General features: G+C 39.6%; 1 protein-coding gene and 1 long non-coding RNA gene across 6 annotated transcripts in view; one reads left to right on the forward strand and one right to left on the reverse strand.

The window, feature by feature from the left end:
• Positions 1–909: 909 nt before the first annotated feature.
• Positions 910–24,059, reverse strand: part of arhgap21b (Rho GTPase activating protein 21b) — a 67,697-nt gene continuing 44,547 nt past the window's right edge. For all 5 annotated transcript variants that reach the window (XM_061920341.1, XM_061920345.1, XM_061920344.1 and 2 more), the window contains 12 exons: positions 17,737–18,030; positions 17,602–17,663; positions 16,291–16,433; positions 16,083–16,225; positions 12,952–13,110; positions 12,799–12,877; positions 12,619–12,692; positions 12,470–12,559; positions 12,224–12,391; positions 12,047–12,152; positions 3,797–3,828; positions 910–3,705 (listed from right to left, as the gene is read on the reverse strand). In XM_061920341.1, the coding sequence (XP_061776325.1) occupies positions 2,260–3,705; positions 3,797–3,828; positions 12,047–12,152; positions 12,224–12,391; positions 12,470–12,559; positions 12,619–12,692; positions 12,799–12,877; positions 12,952–13,110; positions 16,083–16,225; positions 16,291–16,433; positions 17,602–17,663; positions 17,737–18,030 (2,796 nt within the window). In that variant the 3' untranslated portion in view covers positions 910–2,259. The remainder of the gene's footprint in view (positions 3,706–3,796; positions 3,829–12,046; positions 12,153–12,223; positions 12,392–12,469; positions 12,560–12,618; positions 12,693–12,798; positions 12,878–12,951; positions 13,111–16,082; positions 16,226–16,290; positions 16,434–17,601; positions 17,664–17,736; positions 18,031–24,059) is intronic.
• On the forward strand, positions 8,583–16,348 carry LOC133568428 (uncharacterized). The gene is made up of 2 exons (XR_009809605.1): positions 8,583–8,734; positions 16,051–16,348. It is a non-coding gene; the product is annotated as an uncharacterized LOC133568428 (long non-coding RNA).

Below are 24,059 nucleotides of genomic sequence, written 5' to 3' on the forward strand. Positions count from 1 at the left end.
TCCAAAAGCTTGCTGACCCCTGGTGTATAGTTTAGCTGTCGGAACAGCGCCCCCACCTGGCTGTAAGGCGGCACAGACGACAATGTGCACAACAGGCGCAGTGCAGAATGTATCCGGTTTGTGTTTGCTAATAGAACGTATTAAATCAGTCAAATTATCATATTTTTAATATAAAGTATTAAAGAGGTGAATTAATCATACATTTTTGCGCGCACAGAAGGTGAAATTACCATACAAACCCGATAATTATCGATAACTTAAATAATTTACCATGAAATGATTAACGTGGACCCCGACTTAAACAATTACCGCATTTCCTTGAATTGCCGCAGGGCATATAGTATGCACCTGCCTTGAATTACTGCCGGGTCAAACTCGCTTCCCAAAATAATTAGCGCATGCTTAGTATTACCGCCTGGTCAAACTCGTGACGTCATGAGTGACACTTCCCCTGTCATTTTCAAAATGGAGGAGGCTGATTTCAATACCGGTAATTTGAAATCGCGTAAAGGGAAGAAGATTAAGAGTTATTTAGTAGGATTTAAGGTCCAAGCTTACATCACACTAAAATTTTTACTGCATGCCTTTGGTAAGTGCCGGTGTGAGAAGAGGTTTAAAAAAAAATTAAAGCATGCTTAGTTTTAAAGCATGCCTTTGGTAAGCGCAGGAGTGAGAAGAGGTTTTAAATTAATTAGAGCCCCGGCGGCAATTCAAGGAAATACGGTAAGTTGAAAAACTTATTCGGATGTTACCATTTAGTGGTCAATTGTACGGAATATGTACTGAACTGTGCAATCTACTAATAAAAGTTTCAACCAATCAATCAATCAATTTTGCGGCTGAATTCGGGCAGTCCAGTGGTCGGTATTGGTACTGCAAACACAATACACTTACACAGCACATTCTCCCTTTAAACGTAGACTTACACAAACTTTAATGATCCACAAGGGAAATTGTTCCACAGAGTAGCTCAGTTACAAAGGATGGAAAGGATAATGCAGGTATAAAGTAGACTAACATTGTACCGAAGTAGCAATATAAAATATAAGATATGTGCAATATAATAACATATAAGATATATACAATATAATAAAATGACAATTATTCATTTTTAGGGCAATATGTGCTGTGATATTTACCACTCAAATAAAATATGAGAAACATTTAGTATGATGCAGTGCAGTTTTACACCACTTAGAACGGCAACATTAACAATTAAATCAATGCAGTAAAAAAAGAAAAAAAAATCTGCTGTTGCCATTGACACAATTTATTTCCAGTGTTTCCGGAGCCAACGCACTCCTCTCCCAAACCAAGAGAAACATAGTGTTTTTGTACAAACAGTCCACCTTCCTTGTACCAAACTGTCCACGCACACACCATCTCACAATACTGTACTGAAACCTGCAATTTGTGATGGAAATGAAAAGTAAAGCAGCTAAAACATGGCAATCGCATATACATTTAAGTTACTTATTATTTTTTCTTTCTCTTCTTTACAATTAATATTTAAAATTCAAGTTCTGTTGAAAACAACAACAAAATAAGGTGGAAACAAAAGTAGAAAATGTGTTAAGACCAAAGTGGAATGCCTCAGGAATGGAAGCTCGGCATTTATCGTCGACAATAAAACGGTCATTCACAGTAGACAATATGGCACCTTTGACAAGGCACTTCCTAGTGTGAAGAGGAAAAACTGGATTTTTTTGTGTGATTTCATTACCTATTTTCTTCTCCCATTATTATTTTTTAAATAGATCATTTTAGTATTGTTCACTGCTCTTTGAGATCCGAGACAGATAATCTTCCCGTCAGCCTCGTACCTTTGAAAAAGTTAAGAGCTTGTCGGCAGTCCTGGCGCTCGTTGTACCAAATAAGGTCATTCAAGTACCGAGTGAGTGAGAGCGGATATTTACAGTGCAGCATCAACACAAGCGTCTAAAGCTTTTAGTCGGCGTTATCGCGAGCGCGTCTCTACATTCTTCATTTGGTGAACCCTTCACAAACCTTCTTGACACAAAAATACTCTTGAAAAACTAGAAATCTCTGGTCTTCGTTCTAAAAGCTGCTCCTTCTTAAAGTCTTCATTTTTGTGCTTCATGAGGTCCTTCAGTGTGGCGAGTCTGTCGGTTAGAATTACAAAAATAAAATGTCTTGTTCTTAAACACCAGCACAGCTTTCATGTCCTGTAGTTCTCTTTTCACACAATATTTGTACAACATTCACCAGTGACACACACACACACACACACACACACATTCACAAGTACTGATAGAAGCGTGAGTGGACCACCTGGGAGCTCGCCAGTTTGTGCGGATGCGCCGTAGCCGACAAGCTCAGACTTTTACCCTGCTGCACGTCGCCGTTGGCGGCCTCGGCGGCGCGCTGCGAGAGTTCCGAGGAGGACCACGACGAGGCTCCAGGGGGGTCGCCGTCACCCGGCCCTCCCAGCTGCTCGCCGGGGTCCAAGCTCACCTCGGGGTTGCTGGTGCGGTGGCGCTCGCGAGCGATCCAGTCGCCGATGGAGAAGTCCTGCGAGCTGCATTTGGGCTTCAGGCGGTCCACGGCCGACAGCTCGGAGCGGGAGCCGAGGCCGACCTGCTGAGGCCAGTCGCCGAGAACCGACAGCTCGGCGAAGTCCCGCTGCCCCCCCATGGTGTGCCTGCGTCTGATGTTCTTCTTCTTACGAGCCTCAGGGAGGCGCTGGCTGCCGACGCCGAACATGTCGTCCACGGACATACGCAGACGCACCTTCAGCCGGTCGGTGATCTTCAGTTTCCACACCGGTTCCGACTTGTCCGAGGAGCTGAGGCTGGTGGAGGAACACATCTTTCCCGTCCTGTTGGACTCTTTGTCGCTGCGAGATCCTTCCAGCGAGGACTCGCTGCCCGTCTTCTGCCGAGCGGCTTTCTTCCGCGACAGCGTGTCGCAGTCGATGAGTCTGTGGGAAGCCAAAGGCCGCGGCGTCTCTTGCGGGTCTCTCCACTCGCACGCGGCGCCGTCTTTGCCCGGGTCGCTCTCGCTGTCCGTCTCCACGGGTCTGCCCTCGCTGATGAGCTCGCTCCTCTCATCGTCGGCGTCGTCGCCTCCCCTGCTCTCCGCCACCGACCGCACTTCCGGACTTAGCGTGCTGATCTCTCCGCCGGTCATGAAGGTCAGGGAGGACGTGGTGGAGTAGTCAGAGGTGATGGAGCACACCTCCGCGCCCGGCCCGCTGGCGCTCGTCTCCTGCGCTGGCGTCGCCGTCCTGCAGCGCCTTGCCCTGGGCGCCGAGGCTTGAGAGCTGGTGCTGTTCATGGTGCCGAGGTCGGACACGGTGTCATCGCAGTTGGAGGGCGGGTCCGACAAGGAGGACTGGTGGACCGGCGTGGTGTGATAGTCCAGGCGAGGCGAGATGTACGGGAAGGTGGAGCGACGCGAGGAAGGAGGCAGGTCACTATCGTCCGTTTTGTCGAGGTGTTCCTCTGAGCTGTTCCCCGGCTGCTCACCGCCGTCTTCTACCTCCGCGCGGCTCTCTGGGGACCACATGGTCTCCTGCGGCCGACACTCCCCTGCAGCGTCGCTCTTGGGGAAGCCGGCATCCAGGTCGTCGTCAGAACTGCTGGGCTGAGTTTTGTCTTTCGGCTTCTTGCGCTTGCGGCTGACAAAGAAGGAGGAGCGCAGCATCTCTTTACTACACTGGTCCTTACCGGACCCCCACAGGCTCTGCGAGAAACAGAGGACAAAACGGAGCACGTCATTTGACCCGGCGAGGACGGACAACAGCGGAGGATGAAAAACAAGGAATTTGCATCACCTTTGATTTGGAGGAATCACTACATGCGGAATCTGCGGCAAGAAAAAGAGAATCATTAGTAGTCGTCCTGAAACAAGTTGCGGTGGACGAAGAGGAGGAGCTTGATGGATTGCTGACATTTTGAACACGAGCTGTAAGGAGAGCAGCTGGATGGAGGCACATGACACACTTGGGGCTCGGAGGGAGCGCACTAGTAAGCAGCATGGCGGTAGAGAGAAAGAGAGAGAGAGAGAGAGAGAGAGAGAGAGAGAGAGAGAGAGAGAGAGAGAGAGAGGGAGAGAGAGAGAGAGAGAGAGAGAGAGAGAGAGAGAGAGAGAGGGAGAGAGGGAGAGAGAGAGAGAGTACAACAGGCGGTTTCAACGACAGAAGACAAGCGGCTCATGCTCAATGGTGGAGGCGACGGCGGCACATCACGGACACAAATGTCAGTCGCAAAGCATCACGTGTCGCCACCGACCGCCTGAAGGCTTTCGTTCTTAACTCAGACGACAGACGTGATGAACTGGCACTGACTTACGAGACGCCTGATAGGAGGGGCCTGAGCAGAACGCGCCAATGAGTGTGTGTGGCGAGCAGACTAATACTACTTTGTGTAGTCTCTTCTTTCCATATATCAAAGGCTAACAATGCTGGACATTGACTACGACAACAAAAGACAAGTCAAACAAAAGACAAAACTACCAGTTGCTTGTCGACCAAAAGGAACCGCCAAAGTCAAACACCCCAAGAGTAGCACCATTTGGAGCTAATTTAAAACGTTCTGCCTCCTAAGTCAAAACTTGAATTCCAAAATAAGGCAATGAGGGACATTGTGATGATAACCATAAAACAGATGTGTCCAAAAAATGCTCAGTGTTGCATGAACATAAGAATTATGAGAGGACCACATCAAGATATATATAGATATAAATATCTAAATTGACATCGATATATAGATATATTTTTTCAAATATATACATACATGCGCGCACACACACACACACACACACACACAAATATACATATAAATATATACATATATTTATTTTTAAATATGTACATACATGTATATATACACATACATATTTTAGTTGTCAGCACATTATTTAAGTATTTAGAAATAATATTTTGTTCCTTTTATTTTTGAGCAGACATGTATACATACAAATACACATATATACAGTATACATGTGTATATACACATATATATACACATGTATATACATATATACAAGTAAATACACAATTATATAAATATATACACACTTATATAAATATATACATGTATATATACCCGCATATATATACACACATGTACACATGTATAAATACACACACATACATACACGTGAATATACATACATATACATGTATATATACATATATAGATCTATATCATATACACCTATATATGTATGTATACAGTATATATACATATATACACACGTGTAAATACACATATACATACATATGTATATTTTGTACATATATACACCTTACAAACATAAAAACACATACACCTGTATATAGACGTGTACATACACACATATAAACATATATACACGCATACACGTGTATATATACACATGTATGTATACACGTATGTATACATGTATTCCCGTATGTATACACATGTATAAATACACTCATTATACCTGTATATAGACACATACATATACATGTAAAAACATTTATATACACACATCTCTTCATATGTATACACATATATATTTTGTACATACGTATATATACAAATATACACATAGGTATATAACCTGTAAACACATATACATATACATATACATATACATATATATATATATATATATATATATATATATATATATATATATATATATATATATATATATATATATATATATATATATATATATGTATGTATATATATATATATGTATATGTATATGTGTTTACAGGTTATATACCTATGTGTATATTTGTATATATACGTATGTACAAAATATATATGTGTATACATATGAAGAGATGTGTGTATATAAATATATTAGGGCTGTAACGGTATGTGTATTTGTATTGAACCGTTTCAGTACGGGGGTTTCGGTTCGGTGCGGAGGAGTACCGAACGAGTTTCCACACGAACATATGAAGTAGCCGCCTATGCTCTCAATAAGCTGCTCTGCTTTCTGCCTCTGTCTTCTGCACAGCACCCAGCATCGTCCCACCCACACAACCATCTGATGGGATCAACCGTTGCGGTAACAGCCAATCAGCAGTGCGTATTCAGAGCGCATGTAGTCAGCGCTTCAGCGTCGAGCAGATAGGTATTTAGCAGGTAAGTAGCAGACTCTCCCCGAATTATACTTAACACTTCCAAATCAACTACTGCTAACATCACTATGAGCCCTTTGACCTTCTAGAAACAAACTGCAGCTCAGCTCGCTCGCAGTCCTGGCTTTAGGTGAAAGCTAGTTAGCTTTTAGCGTAACGTTAGCTCATGTTGCGGTGTGTGCGTGTGTTACGGACAGTGTTGATTGAGGTGTGTTGAAGCAGCAAAAAAGGACTTTATGTTAAATGAAGAGTTTTTGTCTCTGATAGTGTATATAATAATGTAAGTGCATCATAAAGCCTACATGAACTCCATGGTGTTCAGGGATTAATAGTTTCTCCTATTGCTACTGCGCTATTTTTTCAGCTATAGTTACATTAATCATTAGTAATGTAGCAGCCTAGTTTTGAATGGGAGGGTCCCTGCTATCACATGTTGATACAAATATAACATTTACATAATAAAAATCAAAAACAGGTTTCCCAAATGCTGTAATAAATTAAGCATGAGTTGACTTGAAACTGTTTAATGTTGCACTTTTTATAAGTAGAAGAAAAGTTTTGTCATTTTATTTGATCTGAGCAACACGTTGAGGCAGTTTAATGTTGATTAACGTGGGCAGAATTATTATAGTCTTCCCAATGTTAAAAGGATAAAGCCATTGTTTACAAATTTGGTAAATAAATAATTAACAATTAATATTTTGTTGTTTTCTTACTGTACCGAAAATGAACCGAACGGTGACCTCTAAACCGAGGTACTACCGAACCGAAATTTTTGTGTACTTATTTTCGCTAGCGTATTTTTTGGCTAACGTACCTGATGCGTTATACAGAATACATCATTACCGAGGATAAGCGCATAGATACAAAATACAAATAGATACACTTGCCTTGCCTGGTCTGTGTATGTTATTGTACTGTTAATGTCTGATATTGGTGCTGTCTAACTTAGTTTTTTAATTGATTGATTTTGTTGATAATACCATCAACTTCCCGGGGACTGCAGGTGGAAATTAGCCTCTGGCTACAATCTGGAACTTATACTTTTTATAAGTGCATTGTGGTTAAAGATTGCCTGTGCTCTTATTAAAGTGTGTTTTATGCTTGTGGCAATTTAAAATCACTTTACATTTGGGCTGCAGTCATCGATTACTTTAGAGAAAAAGTAATCTATTGATTATTTTGTTCAACTAATGGAAAAATGGTGTACACTTCATAGCCTCAATGCGGATTTTACGCAAACCTAAGTTTAATTCTTTTTATTTTATTTTTTTAATAAATGCACAACATCATAAAAAGCCAAGAAAAAAACATCCCATTGTTTTCCACTGCACAAATCACAGCACCCACACACCACTGTGCTCATGTGTGCTCTATTGCAGCGGCGATGCGGGAACTACGTCTGCAAATTTAAAGTTCCTGGTCCCTTCCTCGTGGTCCAGATTTTATCAATTTTTATTAGTTACACTCAGATGATTAACCGAAGCAACAGAATATAAATCAAAAGCTTCTTTCTAATCCAATTTATCGATTCATTGTTGCATCCAAAACAGAATAACTTGGATTGGGTTTGATTTTGGAGGTTTCACCATAGATGACTAAAAGCTTTATCTGCTATACATCAGAAAGAAAACAATCACCAGTAACTAATAATGACATAAGTGTGTTATATTTCCACTATAACCAGGGTTATCATTCTCCCTAGTCTGCCTCTTATGTCGAATGGAACTATGAGATCACAGCCCAGTATAGACGTCAGTATCTGCTTGAAACCCGAGTCACAATCCTGTCCTGTCCCAAATTCCTCAAATGGTTCCTGCGCCCCTGAGGTCTAAAAGTACTATTGATGGTCTATTACCAGTTGGGACGTGCTGCAGGGAACCACAACACAACATCAACACAAGAAAACAATAGACAAAACCTTTTGCTTGGAGTGCGATCCACAACTACACTGATATCAAGTGAATATGTAGGTGCTTGTGTAGGTTTTGTCATTCAGTCCCAGCTCAGTCCCACCACCATGGCCCCCGCACCCTCAAGACATCGTGACAGATTGATGACCAAAGAGAACCTGAGGTTGAGCATACCATGCTACTTGTCCTTGCGATCAGCTTGAGAGACAACAAGAAACAGCAAAAGGGGCGTTGAGAGAAAGTACAGCAGGCACTGCTGTGTATCCCCTCAATTCGGGGTATTGCTTTGAATGTGAGACGTGCACACACCACAAGGGAAAAAAAAGACAAACATCGACTTCTCTTTCTTTCTTTTTTATCTCTTTTCCTTCCTTTTCGCCCCCAATTTAAAAGAGCTGCGGGTTTCTGCAGACTAGGCAGCCACATTGGGCACAACACTCGTCCTTCCTCCTACAGTCCCAGCTGTCCACCACTGACAAAACAGAGTCCATCAGTGACATCATCGAGTGATAGACGCCGCCCACTTGGCCTGTGTCAAGATTGGGTAATGTGTGAGTGCTGGACAAAAGGGGTAAGGGAGAGAAACAACACACTACACACAGTAGGGTTAACAACTTCCATCCACTCTTTCTCTTTGCTTAGTTGGATTTGCTTTGGAAAAGAACATGCTGGCTATGTGAACGAGGAGGAAGGGGAGAAAAGAACTGAAAGAAAAGGAGTCGTCGTCGCAACACAGGTAAAGCACAGGGAGAGGGGGAAAATAATGGTTTGAGTGAAAGGAAAGAAATGAACAGAAATAAACGAACAATTTAAGCTAAATCACTGAAAATTAATCAGACTGCGAAATAAAAACAGAATAAAATAGAAGCTTACATTTCACAATGGTCAGATACCAATAAACAGAAGCACTGATTATACAGTAGTACCTCAGTTTTCGCTGGTAATTTGTTCCAAAAAGCCACACAAAGAAAGTATGTACAGTATGTATAAAGCGATTTTCCCTACATTAAATAAATTGCACTAATTTCCAGACCATAAGCCGCAAATTAACCCGCCACGCTTTGAACCCTGCGCGTTATACAATGTTGTGGCTAATTTATGGATTTTTCCGGGTCCACAGCGTCACATGCTGCCAATAAATTTAGACCAATTAAATTGCAGAACAGATCACGGAGGACCAATTAAATTGTTTACATTCAATCAAACGCACTCACACAATCATTTAGTCAGCTCGTTAGCACATTATGGCCTTGTTCACACTGCAGGTCAATTCCAATTTTTTGCCCATAGCCATTTCTATCATATTTTTTCCATGTCATTGCGAACAGTGCAGTTGCGAATTTTATATATCTAACCCAGGCCTTTATCATATGTGGAAATAAATCGGAAATAAATGCAATGCGGCCTCAATGTGAACGCTCCTGTGCTCTGGCCACATTCATCTGACCTGAAGGTGATCAAAAAAGCTTAATTATTCGCCACAACAGACGCTTATAAAATAAATAGTTGACGACGCAGCAGAAAACAGGTAAAAATTAAATGTTTTAGTAACTAATTTCCCGTAAAACTGCGAAAGCCAAAATACTTGTTCCCTTCCTTCTTAATCTTCTAAGCGCAATAATTTTGTTCAAAAATTGTTGACTTTGATTGCAAAAAACCCTTGAAATTGCCATAAATGCGCCACTACTGAGATCAAATCGAGTTGAAGCCATTTATACTTCCGTAAACTAGGCCTAGGCGATATATTGATTCCGTAGCCCTAGCCCGCCCTCTTACTTCCTTAGTGGAGATTTAAAATTTAGCTAATGCTAACACTAAGGAGAGCGAGATGTTTGTTCCACAGAAAAGTGTTGTCAGTGGTAGTGCTGGGCGATATGGCTGAAAACCGCATCACTATACACGTTTTTTTATACTGATAAATATTGATATTTTTATGACTTACTTAAGCCTGCCAATACATACACTAAAACAATTTCCAACTTATCAAGGGTGCTATTTATCAGTGGAGAAGGTGCCTGGTAGCCCGGTAGGATGAGCGCAGTTAAGGTGGTACAATGTATACAGTCGACTTGAAGTTAATTTCAGTTTTGAGACACTTGATGGCAGCAGTGTATAAGCTATTGAACACTACACAAAGTAGTTTGGGAAGCAACTAATTAAACCTACACATTGCAAGTGTCAGGATGTTGCTGCAACGTCTACATAAAAACCGACAAAATAAAAGACAAGTTTCTGTTATTGAGTTGATATATCAATACATCAAAGTTTCTCTTCTCACTCTATGCAGAAAATCTACAGTGCCACAGCAAGACAGAAAGAATGCGCAACCGATCTTGGTAGTGGATTCTGTTACGTAATTGGCTGTTAGCGTGTTCATCCAATTGCTCAGTGACACTTCCTGTTTCCTGGGTTCCTAGAGCGCAAGTGACTTCATGCAACGAATCTTGCTTCATAATCTCTGTTTTCCTCCAACCAAAAAATATAATTATATATTGAATGTTATATTGAATATTTTATCAAACACATTTTATATTGATATCGATTATGTCTCTATCACGATACACAGTATATTGATATTGTTTTATCGCCAAGGCCAAGTCAGTACTTTGGATTTTACGGCAAAACGTGTGGAACAAATGACTGCACGCTGCAAAATTTATAATAAAAAAAAAAAAGACAGCAGCACAACAAACATAATTTAGTTGTTTGAAAAATGTTCTATAAAAACAACAACATTATTCAAAGAGTAAGATGCTGTGTATGCAGTATCATCTCAAACTAGTAGTGTTGATCAAATAAAAGTTAGAATTGTTGTCCCTAAAGGGACAACCGAATTACATCTGTCATTTGTATTCAATGTTTTTTTTTAAAATAGGGGGAAAAAAATCGGAAAATCGTAAATGGAATTTTTTGGGGAAAAATTTGAGATTGTATTTTTCGGCCATATGGCCCAGACCTACCGCAAACACTTCAGTGCCAGTGACATCATGACATCATGTCCTCATGCGAGTCAGATTGCATTCATATCAGAAATTGCTTTTTTTTTGGCAATTTCAACGGCCACCAAAGTGATTGGATTTACAAAAAAAATATGAATTGGACATCCCACCCTAAAGCCCAAGGTGATCGACCCGTCCATCCATCCATTTTCTACCGCGTATTCCCTTTCGGGGTCGCGGGGGGCGCTGGCGCCTATGATCGACCCGGTCATGGAAAAAGGAAACAGCCGCACACGGAACGGAAGTGAAAAGCCAGAACGCTGCGCATCAAAAAAAAAAGTCAGCGCAAGCCCAGAGGCGACCTGGAGACGAAAGTGAAAGCAAGAACTACTCTCCGGTATGACAGACAATTATTTTGTTAAACTTTGTAAATGAACACAAGCACGTGTGTAAATTTTTAATGTGTATACCTGCGGCTAATAGACGTGTGCTCCCACTAGATGTACAAATAAGTATTTGTCAAAAAATCTAGTAGGTGCGGCTTATTTTAGGTGCGCTCTATATTCCGAAAATTACAGTAAATCAAATGAATCAATTCAATAACCTCAAAAATATAGAAACGGAAAACAATGTAAAATAAATATGAATGATAAATGAACATTTACCATCACTTGTATCTTTACTAGACTAGGCGATGAGTGGTCACGGGAGGAGAGGGCACGCGGACATCACCTACGTACATTGCTACAGGTTCTTTCTTGAATAAATAGTGATTCTCACCTCACCATTTTGAATTATTTTATAGCCGTATTCAATTAAAAAGAAATTTTAATGACTGAGACACCAATGCGTGGGACTCTTTGTTTCGGGCACCAGATTCCGCAGGCAAATGCGCACTGTCTGGCCGTTAGATAACCAAGATGGTACAAAAAGACTTGCAAAAATTTTCCTTGACAATCGTATCATACGAAAACTGAGGTACCATTGTAGTTATCAACAGGCATGAAGTTAGTATTGTTTATACTTAAGATATGTGCTTTAATCGTAGCATACCAATGAACTTTGCTGTGGTGATGTGAATACAAGACGCTGACATCCAGGTGACTTACCTGAGACTTCACCCGGAGACGCTGCAGTCCGTCCGATGTTGGAGAGCAGGTGGTCAATGTTGGGCACAGGCTGCGACAGCACCGTGCTTTCCTGCTCAGCTGTGGTCTGCAGTACGGAGAAACTGTATGAGGCCACACATTTGTACAAGTATGAAGGAGTCCAAAGAGTCCACTTACAACAGGATCTTCATCGGCATCGTCCGTGAAGAACCAGTTATATTGTTGAATTAGGTTCTCCACTATCTTGCACTGGTCAGGCATGTGATTGACCATGTTTGTCATGTTGTCCTCGGAGGTTCGGACCAGCGTCGGGCCAAACACGATGGCCAGGTTTCGGGGTTCCATCTAAAAGAGATAAAGTTAACACAAATGAGAAGTGGGCAGAAAGATGACGTGTGGCAGCATTAACGCTTTGTGTCCCACCTTGTTTTTCTCACAGTTCTCAGAAACTTTTGTGAGGTGCTCACAAAGGAATTTTAGAGTTTCATAGTGGTGATCGGGCAGTTCGTGTATCTATGAGAAAGAGGAGAGTTTCCAAGTGCTCTTCATTTGACAAAAGTGGTGTTTCTTACCAGTCTCTTTAGCTCCTTTAGTCTCTCCACAGAGTCCTCTGTTCTGTTGGCCTCAATAAAGTCTGCATACTTCTCTGTGAAGGAGAGGCCACAAAAAGTCTTAGAACTCATGCAGTTTCAAACAGAAGATTTCCAAACACAGTTTTTCAAGTGTCTGTAACGGTACTTAAAAAGTCCCACCATTTGTAAACAGGGGGTCTGGAAGTTTCCTGAAAAAAGACTTGAGTAAACTACTGATGACATTGAGATCCCGCCATTTCTGTGAAGAAATGAAACGTGTTAGGCAGAAGTCACACTCGAAGTACTCATAGGAGTCAAGTTGCGGTTACTCACATCTTCTTGGACGTCAATGTCAGCCATGCCTTTAGTGTTTAGTTCCTCCTGCATGTTAGAGATGGCTGCGCTGTTTCCAGGTACTCTGTAGATCCCCTTGTACTCCAGACCTCGGTCCTCTACCACTTTACAACACACCTCCACGATCAGAGGAACAAACTATGGTGGACACAACAGGACATTAACATTCACAAGTCGAGCTAAAAATCCAAAAAGATGAGAGCCAGGATTGCCACTGTTTCTCTGAAATTATCTACCAGGAGTTTTCCAACCGCTACAGAGACAAGATAATGCGTTATACACTAATACACTACCTTGTTCACATCATTATTTGTTACAGTTCTTTTTTTTTACAGTTGTAACATGCATTTGCTCAAATAGTTTCTGTGCTTATCACAAACATTTGATGTGCAGTCTATGGCTAGAATGTATCTAGGAGAAATTAAAACTATATCCTATATCTTATTGATTAACGTGGACCCCCGACTTAAACAAGTTGAAAAACGTATTCGGGTGTTACCATTTAGTGGTCAATTGTACGGAATATGTACTGTACTGTGCAATCTACTAATAAAAATTTCAATCAATCAATCCCAGACTCATGCACTGCATAATGCATCAAAACAATAACATGACAAACAATAACGCTGGTCTCTATACAAATTTTTCATTTCCTACACGATACCAATATTGGAGCCTTGAGTATCAATATTAATATTATATAAATATTAATCTGATACGATATCAGCACAAATCGTGGCACATAATTGTATTGTTTTGTAGTGTGGAATGTTAGAAAAGGCTTGATTAAGTGAAATTACTCAAAGAGATAACAATGGTACGTATGGTAAACATTAACCTATTTTTTGACTGGAATGGACTTTTGCTGTCATTATTAAATAGTTTTTGGTGACATCTAGTGTTCACAATAATGATGTTAAGTGTATGATTTTCTTGACGGAGTTGAATGAGGCAGACCGGTATGTTACTGGATGCTTTGTAATAAGCTTTTGCCTTGGATATAATATTTGGAAGTAATATGGAATTAGAATTATTTGATACTTGTTAATATGGACAAATGTGAAGTTTTAGACTGCGCTATTGGCAATTGTGAAATTTAGGACACTTATTACGTATATCTAGCTTGAGTGCTATTCTGTTGTGTAGCTGCTATCTCCAAGTAGCCTATAGTCTACAATGTTTACCTTTTGTAAATGATTTAACTGTCATCCCAGAAGAGAAAAACCTAAAACACATTTTAACTTATAGTCACCAATTTTGTCTCCAGACACTAAGGACCTGATTTATTAAGATCCAAACACTACATGCCAAATGGCATGTGCATTCGATAAAGCAGTGGTTCTCAACCTTTTTTCAGTGATGTACCCCCTGTGAACATTTTTTTAAATTCAAGCACCCCCTAATCAGAGCAAAGCATTTTTGGTTGAAAAACAAGGATAAATAAGTAAAATACAGCACTATGTCATAAGTTTCTGATTTATTAAATTGTATAAAAGTGCAAAATATTGCTAATTTCTAGTGGTCTTTCTTGAACTATTTGGAAAAAAAGAGATAAAAATAACTAAAAACTTGTTGAAAAATAAACAACTGATTCAATTATAAATAAAGATTTCTACACATAGAAGAAATCATCAACTTAAAGTGCCCTCTTTGGGGATTGCAATAGAGATCCATCTGGATTCATGAACATAATTTCAAACATTTCTTCACAAAAATAGAAATCTTTAACATCAATATTTATGGAACATGTCCACAACAAATCTAGCTGTCAACACTGAATATTGCATTGTTGCATTTCTTTTCAAAGTTTATGAACTTACATTCATATTTTGTTGAAATATTATTCAAAATATTCAGTTTTTAGAATATTTAAAAAAAATCTCACGTACCCCTTGGCATACCTTCAAGTACCCCCAGGGGTACGCGTACCCCCATTTGAGAACCACTGCTATAAAGTAGCATGTACTATTGGTAGGCGTGTTGTGTGTGATCTGGTAGGACTGCATGTACAATTCAAAAGTGGTGCAGACCGCCTGCTTTAAATGAGCTTTTAGCGTGAACAGTACGGGGCATCACCACAGAAACATTCTCATTTACTGCACATTCGTCTTATCATGCTTATCCTACTTGTGACGGATTGCTCTCTTTTTAAACAAGCGGCATACATGTACCATGTTATGGGCATTTTAGCAGCAGTCATGCGGTGCATCCACATTGACCCTTTTTTTCAAACCGCTGAAGGTGCACTAATGTGATCGAGATACAAAAAATTGATACTTAAGAAGTTTTTTTAATAGACGATATATGTTAAAAAAATATAGGCCTATTGTATGTGAAAAAATTAATGTCATTAAAAAAATATTAAAGGGCACCAAAACACATCACTTCAATTAAGTCATCCAGCAGCTATGTAATTACAAAAGTATATTGCTGAAAAGAAGGAACAAAGCATCTTTTCATGTCGTTCTCACCATTTCCAAGTCTTAAATGGCAGTCAAAGTGTACCAACTTGTCGGATTACGTCCTCAGACTTTTTTTGTCCAGGTGAGATGCATGATTTATGATCTACAAAAAACTTACAGGTAGTACAATGCTTGCGATCACAACACTGCTATAAATATTCTGTCTCCGTTAGTGCATAAAATAAGAATATCACTAATACTTGGTTAATGTTCACAACATGAACAGTAAATGGGAGTATTGTTGGCAGTTTTTGAATGGTTATTTATTTGATTTTATGGCCGAAACCGAGAGCGTCCCAATAGCTCCGCTGTAAGTCCTTAACAGTGTCTGAAACTGGAAGTCTATTGGAAGCCCTGGGTTGCAGAGCTGCTCTAAGCGAAAATGCACAATTAAATGGCTGGTAGTGTCAAGTGGGCCTGTGCTAGAAGCACTTTGTCTTAATGTTGCCCCGAAGATAAGGTGACATCAGAAATGCATGCAGAACGTTAAACCCGTTTCCGTTCACTCACTGGCATGAATTATTTCCCAGGATAACCTAACCGTTTTCGTGACAACTGACATTTTAACCTAATTTCCATATTTTCATGACTGGGAAATCGACCAATTGTTTTCCAGGATGCGTGGAGACCCTGAAGAAAAACACTTACCCTGTTGCACTGTGCGGGAGGACAGTCATCCAACCGTACCCCAAAGGTGATGCCGGCCGGTGTCTTCTTTTCAAACGGCTTCCTCATGATCCCCGGAATGCCAATTTTCCACGCACCTCTGTCCCTCGGTGGACTGGCCTCATCTGATGCACACATGTTAAGTTAGGTACCATGTCCTCTTCGTCATGGGATGTGGATACAAGTTTACCTCGTAGCGCCCTGCGCTCTTCTGATTTCGGCGAATGAGGGCTGTGGCTCTTGCTCTCCATCTTGCCTCCTAAAAAGGCTTGTTTTATGCTAAGGGACTGGCGGGAGGTTTTGGGGGATGGCTCAGACCTGCTGCTGGGTGCACTAATGTGGGGGGGGGTAAAGGCAACATATGAGAATTGTTGAGTTTGGTGGATTAACACAATAACATAATATTATATTCAATCAATCAATCAATCATTGATTGATTGATTGAATATAACTTACACCCATAAACGTGGATGCATATGCAAAAGTGCAATGTTTTTATCTGTACAGTTATCTATTTATTTACCGTATTTTTCGGATTATAAGTCGCACCGGCCAAAAATGCATAATAAAGAAGGAAAACAACATATATACGTCGCACTGGAGTATAAGTCGCATTTTTGGGGGAAATTTATTTGATAAAATACAACACCAAGAATATACGTTTGAAAGGCAATTTAAAATAAATAAAGAATAGTGAACAACAGGCTGAATAAGTGTACATTATATGACGCATAAATGACCAACGGAGAACGTGCCTGGTATGTTAACGTAACATATTATGGTAAGAGTCATTCAAATAACTATAAGATATAGAACATGCTATACGTTTACCAAACAATCTTTCACTCCTAATCCATAAATGCGATGAAATTTTCTTCCTCGATGTCGCTTCTAAACAACTCTGCCAACTCCAAAGATATGCGCCGCTTCCTCTTGTCGTTTTCTGCTGCATATTTCACTACGTCCAGCTTGTAATCTGCAGTACATGATTTCCTTTTCAGTGCCATTTTTGTTCAGTCCTTAACAGTTTTTATAAGTTACTGCTAACGATGAAATGATCCATTTTAATAGCTGCGGCAGTAGCACGTAGTGTATAGCAGTTAGCATTACATGACCCACAATGCACTTCTGCCATGACCATTCCCCGCCGAATTTTTATTGGTTGACGTGTGTGTGACGATTGCTGACATTTTCTTCGTCTCTTCCGCGAATGTGATAAATAATATTATTTGATATTTTACGGTGATGTGTTAATAATTTCACACATAAGTCGCTCCGGAGTATATGTCGCACCCCTGGCCAAACTATGAAAAAACCTGCGACTTATAGTCCGAAAAATACGGTATATCTGCACCTTATTACTCTTTTATCCTGCACTACAACGAGCTAATGCAACAACATTTCGTTCTTATCTGTACTGTAAAGTTAAAATTTGAATGACGATAAAAGGAAGTCTAAGTCTAACTAACATGGAGAACTTATTTACAGTATGCCTGCTAACCTCATCATGTTGTATTCTTTGATCTTTCGACTGATCAAATCCTGACTTGTGACGGCAGCATTCTGAAAAGACAGCAGACAGATGCTTTTGTTGATGTCTTCTTGAAGAACAGCGGTCTGCAGTCCACACACTTACCTCTTCATCTGGGTTACTGTTTTCCTGAATGACTCTAATCCAGGTTAACATGTCTTCCCTCCCTTCGGCCTGGAACAAGTATCCGCAATCTGAAGTGTTCAGACGCAGCACATTCTTGCGCCGCGTGTCGCTATAGGAGATGTCAATCAGGCAGGCTTTGACACAGATCCGTAGCGGCTCTTCATCAGGCTGCGTGGTGACATGAGACAGCGCATCCTTCCTGTCTTTGAAGAGGGTCAGCGTGTGACCTTGTAGCACGGCGTACATCTGCTTCCATTTCGTTCCTCCGACACGCTACAGAGCAGGACACATCCAAGTTTGTTAACTACTAGGCCTGCACAATAACAAAAAACAATTGTGATCTTCATTCACACAATCTAATTTATAAATAGACAATTTTGAGCTGCATCACGAACAAATGATCCAATTTTACACAAGGACTCATGCTACACTGTCGTTAGCATGATGACCAATAGGCCTACTTCCTCCTCACTCTCCCTGTCCTCCAGCGCGCCTCGCCCAATTCAGTTGAGCTGGCTTAACTGCGCTGGTCAACTATGTGCACTGGCTTTCGTTCATCAGCTCACCGGAGAAGCAATCGCATGAATACATTTATTGTGCATGAAGCAAGCAGGACATCCATCCATTTTCTACTGCTTACTCCCTTTGGGGTCGCTGATGCCTATCTCAGCTCCAATCAATACAATTGGCCACCTCATCACAGGGCCAACACAGATAGACAGACAACATTCACACTCACATTCACACACTAGGGCCAATTTTAGTCTTGCCAATCAACCTATCCCCAGGTTCATGTCTTTGGAAGTGGGAGGAAGCCGGAGTACCCGGAGGGAACCCACGAAGTCACGGGGAAGACATGCAAACTCCACACAGAAAGATCCCGAGCCCGGGATTGAACCCAGGACTACTCAGGACCTTTGTATTGTGAGGCAGACGCACTAACCCCTCTACCACCGTGCTGCCGCAAGCATGACATGTTTTTGACTAATAGATTATTTTGTCTTTCAAATTATTTCTAATAAAAAGTCCACAGTCCTTCTGGGACCTCACATAAAGAACGTCAGAGAGACCATTGGAAGCTTCTTCGAAGCAAAAAAAGACAGAGAAACAATAATTATTATAATTTAAAGTTATTTGTAATGAATGAATGAATGGTTTATTTTAAGCCATGCAAACAAAACAAGAGAATGACATAAAATACAAAAGAAACGTATATATATACATTATTTTTACACCTACATTGAAAACATTACATGTGACTAATCTTTTGTAATGTCAAGATTGGCTCAAAAGGGAGTGGGAAGAAGTAAACTTATTAGGTCCCACCCCTATACATATACAATATATATATATATAAAAATTAATATTACAATAATATATATAATATAATTCAATTCAGTGGTTGCTGCGTAGATGCTATATATGATCTATATATAATACATTTAAATTCACACACACTTACATATATACATATGTACACACATATATACACAACACACACACATATACACACACATGATGAAAGAACATGAGCCTGAACATGGTGTGTGTATATTAGGGTTGGACATCTTTTTGTGATGGACAATTCTATTTGCGTTGGTCCTGCGATGAGGTGTTGACTTGTCCCCGCCCGCAACCCAGAGAGGGAAAAGCGGTAGAAAATGGATGAATAGATGGATTCAATGCACGTCTCGATACATACAGTACATGGATTACGATTCAAGAACGATATATTTTAAAAACAGAACGACTCGATAAGTTCTGATACAGTAATATTGTGTAATTTCCTGATGTATTATTTTATCACAAATATAATATTATTGATTGATTGATTGAAATATTTATTTCAAACCTGCACAGTACAACAAAACACTTTTTTTTTTCTTTTTTTTACCTTTTGGCAGAGATAATCATGCAAGGCTTGAAAAGGGGTTGGATGAAGCAGATGCTTATAATATCCCAACCCCTCTCACTCATTCCACATTTAACAAAAAACAATATAATACAAGAACAATACCATATAAACAAAAACAAAAAAAACTCTTGTACACTAACAATACGATAGTACCACTGTTACTATGAGACAAGACGAGACAGAACATACACACGCGCACACAGACACACATACACACACACAGGGCTAAACACTCTCTAACCCAGGGGTGCCCATTACGTCGATCGCGAGCTACCAGTCGACCGGGGGGGGTGTGTCAGTCGATCTCAAGCCAGGCTTTTAAAAAAAATAGACCTAAAAATTAGTGATCATCAATCTTCACCAAGACGTCACTTAAATGACATTCACGGTACCGGAGGGTCTTGTGAGATGACGCTGGCTGCTGCAAGATCATTATTATTAAAATATGACCGAGAGGAAGGCGAGAAACACTTTTTATTTCAACAGACTCTCGCGCCGTACCTTCTGTCAAAACTCTAAAGGCCGACTGCACATTTCCTATCTTCACAATAAAAGCCCTGCTTCATGCTGCCTGCGCTAACTAAATACAGAGTCTCGGAAAACTGGCGTGCACAAGCGATCCCTCAGAAAGCTGGCGTGCACATCACTTGTGCACGCCAGCTTTCAGAGACTCTTATTTTGTTAGCGTAGGCAGCATGAAGCAGGGCTTTTATTGTGAAGATAGGAAATGTGCAGTCGGCCTTTAGAGTTTTGACGGAAGGTACGGCGCGAAAGTCTGTTGAAATAAAAAGTGTTTCTCGCCTTCCTCTCTGTCATTTTTTCATAATAATGAACTGGCAGCAGCCAGCGTCATCTCATAAGACCCTTGGGTGCCGTGAATGTCAATCAAGCAAGCTACGGAATTTGCCGCCAATGTTTTTCTTGTAAAGTGTATGGAAGCTGGATGAATTAGATGCCAAAAACCAACCACTTTCATGTGGTATTGTACAGAAAGGACAACTTTTTTTCTCCTCCATTTGAAAATGTGGGCGTTATCATCATTACTGTCTGATTCCAATCAATGCAAGTCATCAGAATCAGGTAATACACCAACTTATATTCTTGTCTTCGTGAAAGAAAGACATCTATATGTGTTACACATGCTTGTATTATCATTAAACACATTTAACTTGTTTAGAAAAATGTCTCTTTCATAAATAAATAAATATAAATGATATATATAAATGAGGTAGATCCCCTCGAGTTGGTCAATTGAAAAGTAGCTCGCCTGCAGAAAAAGTGTGGGCACCCCTGCTCTAACCATACACCTCTCTCCCATCGCTCTGTGCTTTCCTCCTCGTACTTCTTCAGTACTTCTTTTTTAAACAGTGTTTTAAATTGAATCATGTTAGAACACATTTTTAACTTGTCCCCTAAGTTGTTCCACAGACTGACTCCACGCACAGAAATGCACATTGATTTTAAAGTGGTTCTAAATTTAGGCAAATATAATTTGTTGTTTCCTCTTAAACTGCAACTACGGTGATCATCTCCATCATGGAATAGGTTATTAGATGGTAGAGAGTTTTGGGATGCCCTAAACATAATTTGAGCAGTTTTAAAGTTAATCACATCGTTCAGTTTAAGTTGCTTTAAGTCCATAACTAGTGGATTTGAATGATGTCTGTAGTGAACATTGGACACAATCCTGATAGCCTTTTTCTGCAAAGTGACTAAAGGCTGTAAATGTGATTTATAACAATTTCCCCAGACTTCAACATAATAGTTTAAATATGACATAATAAATGAATGATACAATAAAAGCAGAGCATTTGTGTTCAATAAATGACATGATCTCCTCATCATTCCAACACATTTAGCAACTTTGGTCCTCCGGTAACTTATATGAGGCTTCCATGAGATATTTTCATCTATTACCACTCCCAAGATAGAATTGTGTTGAACATATTCTATTGGTGTATCATCAATGACTATAAATATTACTTTTGCGATTGCTAAAGAGCATTATTTTGGTCTTCTTTAAATTCAGAGACAATTTGTTTGTATTAAACCAAGTTTTTAAGTTTATCATCTCCTCAGTTACAGAGGCCAGAAGTTGCTTCACGTCATCAACTGCACATGTGATTGTTGTATCATCAGTAAAGAGGATGAACTTCAGCAGCGTTGATACTTTATATTTTGTTGATATATATTATAAATAGTGTGGGTCCCAGTATCGAGCCCTGGGGGACTCCACAAGTTATGTTCATGAGTGTAGATTGATGTTGGTCGATCTGAACAATCGGCTGTCTCTCATTTAAGTAGCTCTCCAGTCATTTCCCTGCCAATCCCCTTATGCCATGGTTTTCCAGTTTATTTACCAAAATCTTGTGGTCAATGGTATCGAAAGCCTTTTGTAGGTCAATAAAAATTCCTATAACAAATTTATTCTTCACAATACCATTAATAATGTTCTCTATTAAATCAATTAAAGTTAATGAAGTTGACCTATTTTGTTGGAACCCATATTGACAATCAGATAATAATTTGTGCCTTTCAATGAAGCCAGAAAGTTTATTATCGAATAATTTTTCCAATATTTTAGATAACTGTGGCAGAAGGGAGACAGGCTGGTAATTTGTGAAGTGGTGTTTGTCTCTAGATTTGAAGATGGGGATGACTTTTGAGAGGTTCATTTGTGAAGGAAATTGTCCAAGTCGAAAAGACAAATTGCAGATGTGTGTGAATGGTTTGATGATTTCTTCCGCTACGTTGTGGACCGTCCTCATGTCAAGGTCATAAATGTCACGTGATGTTTTGTTCTTGCTTTTCTGAATAACCTCCAAGACATCCTTTTCGACAGTCGGAGTAAGGAACATCGAATAAGGATTTTTTTAAATAAATTCCCTGGGCTGTTCATCATCTATTGGGATTTTTTTTTGCCAGCTTAGGCCCAATATTAACAAAAAACATATTAAGGCCGTCAGCAATCATCTTCTTGTCACTTATGATTTGGTCGTTCTCAACAAAAAACTCTGGATAACAAGGACAGTTTGAACCATGCCCAAAAATTTAATCTAATACCTTCCAAATTCCCTTTATATCATTTTTCTTTTGGATTAATAGTTTGGTGGTGTATTCTTTCCTGCTTGATCTTAATATGCTGGTTAATATATTTTTATATGTTTTGTACTTTTGTTCAGTTTCTATGGTTGGATGCCTAAAAAAAGTCCTATATAAATAATTTTTCTTTTTGCAAGCGTTCGCAAGCCCTTTGGTTATCCATGAGAGTTTTTCTTAGAGTTAGTTAAAGTGCATTTTTGATGGGGCAGTGTGTATCATAAAGTAAGATAAAAATGTCATGAAATAAATCATAAGCTCCATCTGACGTTTGAAAAACAGAATCCAAGTTTTTTTTTCGCTGGATCATTTTTAAGTGCTGTTAATGATCGTTCAGTTGTGGCTCTTTGATAATATTCACTATTTACAGGTTTGGATGTTTTGCAGTTATTATTGTACACCATGAACACCAGTAAATGATCACAGACGTCATTATAATCTACTTGTTAATTTACTGTTAGTAGCTAGATATTTTCAGTTATAACATGGTTCTATTTACACTTCTGTTGACATGTCGACTGGATATCTTACATTAGTTTTGGGGAATACTCCATATTTGGGTATGGATCCAATAGGGCATATCAATACTGACACTGTACTTAAAATGTTCAAGCATTAAATTATAGAATTTTTGATCACAACTACAATCAGACAAAAACACAGAATGGGAGTGTAACAATATCAATTTACTATTTAAATTATTTCCTAAAACTTGCTCTTTAAACCATTTGGTTTTCACCCTTTAAAATGTGTCCAGGGACTTATCTCCTGAGCCTGAAAACAAAAACGAAGATTAAGGGCTAAACATTTCGATCTAATCACTGTAGTATTGACCATATTTTGACCATTGCCAAATTTTAATCAAATACAATATTTTAAGTTTTACCAATTTTATTTTGTTACAGTCAAACTGGTTTTTAAATGCTTGGATAACTCTGCTCCCCAATTGCTCTGCAAGGCAATTACAAGACTGCAAAGTGGTACCAGATCTACCACCAGAGCAATGTCAAAAGGCAATTGTTGCATTCCATTCCGTAGAACATCTTTTGCCCAGACTGCCTTTTCAATAAAAAGACCACAACTATGGAACTCTTTACCTGACACTTTGAAAAGTATATCTGCACATGTCACTTTCAAAAAACAAACAAAATTGTGGCTAGTTGAGCAGCAATCGTGTTCCCATTTTTAGTTCTTACTAATTTTTAATAATTGGTTTTTATTTAGTCTGCACTTTGTGTTGTTATTATTGGCTTTTATGTAGTTGTCACTTTGTCTATATTATTTCTAT

The sequence above is a fragment of the Nerophis ophidion genome, linkage group LG14, assembly GCF_033978795.1.
Source record: "Nerophis ophidion isolate RoL-2023_Sa linkage group LG14, RoL_Noph_v1.0, whole genome shotgun sequence".
Taxonomy (NCBI): domain Eukaryota; kingdom Metazoa; phylum Chordata; class Actinopteri; order Syngnathiformes; family Syngnathidae; genus Nerophis; species Nerophis ophidion.